Here is a 5851-nt window from a genome sequence, read left to right as displayed (position 1 = left end):
TATTTAATAATATATATTATTATGTACATATTTTTATCCGTTTTTCCTTAAAAATCTTTTATTTACTTATTGTATTTTTTTTAGCTATTAAAAACGTCAGCTGGCTACATATCTGTATTACTTACAACAGGGAGTCAATCAAAGTTTTAAAATATAAATAACGGCCAAATTAAAAATATAAAACCAACAATGAATTAACTAAAAAATATTAACTAATTTAAAATATGTCATGTAAGATACTTGAAAAGTTTACGTAGAATGATTATATACATTGTAAATAAATTCAATATCTAAATTCTATGCTATTAATATAATATGTATACTGACTGTATATACTGATTGCTTATTGATAAAAATCATCAAATAATATAAAAAAATCAAAAAATTAGCTTGAATAATGACGAGAAAAGAAAGGAAAATAAATATAAGATATCTCGAGAAAATATCAGTAGCAATATTAGAGTGAAGATAATAAGCAATGTATTAAATAAATTAAAAAATATAAAATCCAATGTTATTAAAGAGATTATATATTTTTATTTTGTATACAGTTATAACATACCTTATATTTAATCTGATATTACTAAAATATATAGCACTAACATATTTTGATAAATATACAATATCTCCAAAATCTAATAAAAATTTTACCATTCATATAAAGGTTATGAGTTTCGCGAGTTCTTCCGTCCAGATCCATTCTTGGAATGCCAATGTTTCGTGAACCTTGCAGTTCACTTCATCAGGGCGAGGAGCAGCCTGATACTTTTACCATTCAGTTCTTGTTAATTAAATCTTAATATTTTATATAGAATATTAAGATGAATTAATTGATGATAAAATGCACATTAAAAAAAATATACGTAGTTGCATATTGCAAATTGCATAATTTTCTTCTTAAAGCAATGAGTGTATGTATTTCCTTTATATTAATTGATAATTTATTTCTATAAAGGATAAAAACTTTTAGGAAGAATTACTAAAATAACCAGTTCACGAAATATTTTATATTTCATACTAAAATGTGCTTAAATGAACTATAATATCCCACAAATTATTGATTTTTTTTATAACTTTATCTTAATATTCTTATATCAGAATAATTAGAGGAATTATATTATGTAAAATAAATTCTGTAATTTCACTTTAAAAATAGATATGAACTTCATATAGAAGAATATTTTTTCAAAAAATTAATTTGATTTATTTTCCTTTAAATCATACAACTTTTATTTAAACAACAATTTCGCCAGGTTTAGATTTAGACGTATTCTAGTGAATTATTTTATGTTTCCTATTCTCCATATTTAAACATAACTTTGAAAAAAGATTTTATTAAATGAGCATTTGCATAAAGTAAATTTAGATATTCTATACATTAAAAAAAATTTCATGTTTTATTGATAAAGCAAAATTTATTACAAGTAAGTATTCTTCTCCACACTGCAGACACAAGAATTGAGGAAAAATTATTCAATTATCATTATTTGTATCATTATTTGTATCATTATTAAATAATTATCATTATTAAATAGGTCGTAAAGATAAGAAAATTATAATACTATCAATTATATTCTCTGCAATCTAGGAAATATCACAATATTACATTAATTTCAGTACTGCAATTATAGATAGACCAAATAAACACTTAAATTGCAATAAAAAGGCAATATTACGTACATATTATTGCTCACTACACAACACAAAACAAAAAAATATAATTCAGATCACACGCAATGCTCAAAATCGATTACAAGTTCGTGAGAACTTAACAGAAGGATGAAAACCGGTTGCAAACAGGCATTTAACAACCCCTCGTTGTTACGCCAGTTTTTATCTGCTTCAAATGTTGCACACACGAGACACTGACAAAAAAACCTTCTACAGGAAAGGTTTAAAATTTTTTGTGTTCATCCTTTATGCAATAATTATCTTTAAAAAATTTTTATTAGGTATACATGCATGGATTATCAGTTAAATGAAACCTTCATGTCGTTCTAAGGAGAAAGTAGATGTCAGTGAATAATGAAGAAACTGCAAGAAGGATGAAATAATAGCTCTATGATAGTGAAATTCTGTGATACCAGTATCATAAATAGGATTTCTATTGAAAAATGTCTACATTCGGAAAGTGAATATATGAAAGAGCAAAATAGGCTTAATATCGTAAAATATGAAATGAAAATATCTATTTACTGTATTTCAATTTCAACAATAAAAATAATATTACTCAAAATTGGTCGTTATAAAATTATTATAGTCCAGACTATAGACTTCAAAATCGATATGGCAATGTAAGAACATGACTGCTTTATCTACACAACCAGTCGCATGATAACTACTTATCAACTAGTCATTACTTCAGTTATTATTCATGAATGCTTTGAACATTGTACTAGTAATTCTTCAGTTGCAAAACAAGAAGGGATCATAGATAGAATTTTTTAAACCTTCTGTCTAGTGATAGAAGGTCTAAATGTCTCGCATTTTTAGCGATTTTTATTATGCACATAAAATATCATCTCTCGTTGTATAGACATCGCTATAAAAGAAACAGAGTTATCAGTTCATCTTCTACGTTCAACATGGAAGCATCAAAATATCTTGCGTATCAAAATCATAGTAGATATGATTATAGATCATTATCAAAGAAAGGTCAGATAAAATATATTTCGTCCAAACTGAGATACATAATGGCTACACTATATCCTTAGTCTGCGATCTTACAATAGGTGTCCTTGTTTATCCTATAGGTTAAACAAAGACACTTATCATATAGGTGGAGGACTAAACATACCGTAAACGTAACCATTCTATCGAAATTTTGTTGAAACAGATTTCGAATGGGCAGTGAAATTAAATCGATTTGGTCTAGAAATAATCGGACTTTGGCCTAAGTCCGGACAAACTACATGGGAAAAGCGTGTGTGCAATTTACGTGTACTTCTCACTTTCTTATTAATGATACTTGTTCTTGTTATTCCTGCTATACATTCTTTGATAAGAATCCATTTTGACATTTTACTTGTGGCAGATAATTTGATGTGTACTTTACCAATCAGTGGTTGCCTCTTGAGACTTGTAATTTTTTGGTGGAAGAGAAAAGGTAGACAAAATAGCAATTTGATCGTCACGATATAAAATGTATTTATAATATATCAGTCTACCTCTACATATCAACCTAATCTCTATTTTAATCTCTATTTCTTTATACAATTTTAATTAAAATTAAAAGTTTATTTATTTATATTCAATTTTAGAAAAATCAGAAACAAAATAAGTTAAATTCATATACCGCAATTATTATTGATTTATGTACATTAGTAATTATTTATATTTTACATTTCTTGCATACATATAGAGAGTTACTATTACAATTACGCACTTTATCACACATAATTAAGAAAAAATTTTTGAAAATTAACTGTGACTCGAAATCTAGAAACCTATTCTGGTTTCAATTAATTTGCAAAAAAATATTATGATCTTAGGTTATTCATATTTTTCCGCAATTTTCTAATATTTAATTGAAACTAAATTTGATCAGAATCAAAAAATATTTTATAAATTACCTATATTAAAATTTCATTTTATTTATAATAAATTATTAAATATATAGGGTATTATTATAAAATACGGCACCCGTCGTAGCAGATAGAACAGATTAAACAAAGTCGAAAATCCTCTTTTTTGCGATTTTCGCAATGGTTATGAGATATTAATTAAAAATCGCTAAATATTGATTTTCAATGATTTTTTACTCAACTTTTACTATCAACTTTACAGAAAAACAGCAAGAGATAAAAATGATTTATTTTCTTCTTATAAAGTTCTGAGAATTTTTTCAAAATTTTTTAATATTGTATTTTCTCATGGTGATAAAAATAAGAAAATGTAGTATTAAAAAGTTGATAAAAAATTCTGAAAAAATTCTTAAAGTTCTATGAGGAAAAAATTAATGATTCTTGTTTCTTACAATTTTTCTGTAAAATTGATAGTTTCAGTAAAAAATTATTGAAATATTTAGCGATTTTTTTAGTAATTAATATCTCGTTAATCATTGCGAAAATCGCAAAATGAGAACTTTTCGACTCAGTTTAGTATTCTACTATACCGTGCTAAGATAGGTGATGCCGTATTTTATGACACCTTGTATAAGTACTTGACACTTATTTTATTATAGTATTAATTTCTTTATTTTTGTATTCTTAAAGCTGTCGCACAAATAATACATTTGATTGCGAACGATTGGACAAAAATAACGACAGCTCAAGAAAAAGCAATAATGATAGCAAAAGCGCAAATTGCACGTATTATTATCACATTTGGATATGGCATGATGGGAGCGGCGATTATTGTTATGCTTGTTTTGCCTCTATTTGGTTACTCGGTGAGAAACCTGTCTAATATTACTGAAGATCTGGAGAAACCATTCTCATTGCAGACATATTACATCTACAATACTAGAAGAAGTCCACAATATGAATTGACATATGCTGCTCAATGTATTGTCTTATTCTTCTGTACCATTTGTTATACGTGCATAGATAACTTTCTTAGTCTTTCGGTATTTCATATTTCTGGTCAACTGGATATTCTGACAAATCGTCTCTTGCATTTACATATTGTCGCCAATCTTAACAATGCTTTAAAAAATTGTATAATGGATCATATAAGGTTGCTTAGGTATATTTTATCCTATATACATATTCCTATATTTACATATATATATATATATTTATATTTATATACAATAAAATCCGGATTATCCGACATTGCTTTTTTCATCTTCCAAATTATCCGACTACGTTATCAAGTTCTCCTGATGATAATATTACGAGCGATTTTTTTAGTATTCCAATATCGTCATGAGAACATGATAATGATAAGATCAGATAATCTGGGAAGAAAACGTTGTCGAATTATTCGGGTTCTACTGTATATAGTATGAGTGTTTGTAGTGTAACGTAAATGTGTAAGTAATATGTGAGGAATAATTGAAAAAATATTAATTGCAGTATTAAATGTAAATAATTTTGTATCTAAATTTTGTATCACAAATAGAATTAATGTCTAGAGTAAGAATTGTGTGAATATTTAAATAAAAAATGTGTAAGAGAAATAATAAATAATAAAATTGGAATTGAGTGCGACGCGCAAATTGGATGTAATAGCTTTATTGCGCCGTTTGAGAATACGAATCAAAATTATTTTGGAAAGGTCTGCCTAGTGTAAATGTAGTTATGCAGTTACAATTTGACTGATTTCTTTGCTACTGAATTTTTTTGTGTCTGTAGAGACAGAGAGAATGGACGTAAAATATAGTTATTTTTTGACAAAATTTATATTATTTAAACAGTTTTCTGAGAAATTTTTATGAAATACAACAGCATAAAATAATATAACATTGCAATATTACTTTGCAACAAGATTACAATATTCCCATATAAATAAAATATTAAAGCAACATTGCTACAATATTTTGTGCTATAAAAGAAGTTTTATTGAACGCAAATGTACCAAAGAGAATCTTCAATGAAAAAAATAATTAGAATAGTTTTAAAAAATAAAAAATCTGATTAAATTTTACTTAACTTTCTCTTTACTTACTCTTTCTCTTAAAAATTTTTTTAAGCATTAAAATATTCATAATTTGCGCAATAAATCCAGAGAAACATAAAACTTTACAACACTCATTGACGTTGTTTTTAATTAGTTATCAAAAATTGCCAAGCTTTTTTACAAACTTATACAAAAAAATTCAACAGCGAAAAATCAATTAACTCAGATTCACGCCACTTGGCAAACTTTTCCAAAACGTTTTAACGTGCAACTCTTAACAGTACTTAAG

General features: G+C 26.2%; 2 protein-coding genes across 2 annotated transcripts in view; both read left to right on the top strand.

Moving 5' to 3' along the window:
* Window positions 1–150, top strand: part of LOC108694938 — a 2041-nt gene extending 1891 nt beyond the window's left edge. Inside the window, exon 4 of the mRNA XM_018204629.1 lies at window positions 85–150. Within this exon, the coding sequence (XP_018060118.1) occupies window positions 85–150 (66 nt within the window). The remainder of the gene's footprint in view (window positions 1–84) is intronic.
* Window positions 151–4285: 4135 nt separating this feature from the next.
* The window catches only part of LOC108694937, a 7342-nt gene continuing 5776 nt past the window's right edge, over window positions 4286–5851 (top strand). The window contains exon 1 of the mRNA XM_018204628.1: window positions 4286–4567. Within this exon, the coding sequence (XP_018060117.1) occupies window positions 4286–4567 (282 nt within the window). The remainder of the gene's footprint in view (window positions 4568–5851) is intronic.

This window comes from Atta colombica, unplaced genomic scaffold (assembly GCF_001594045.1).
Source record: "Atta colombica isolate Treedump-2 unplaced genomic scaffold, Acol1.0 scaffold126, whole genome shotgun sequence".
In the NCBI taxonomy this organism is placed as follows: domain Eukaryota; kingdom Metazoa; phylum Arthropoda; class Insecta; order Hymenoptera; family Formicidae; genus Atta; species Atta colombica.
The sequence above is the reverse complement of the archived record's forward strand: the minus strand, read 5'-3'. Positions and strand labels throughout refer to the sequence as shown.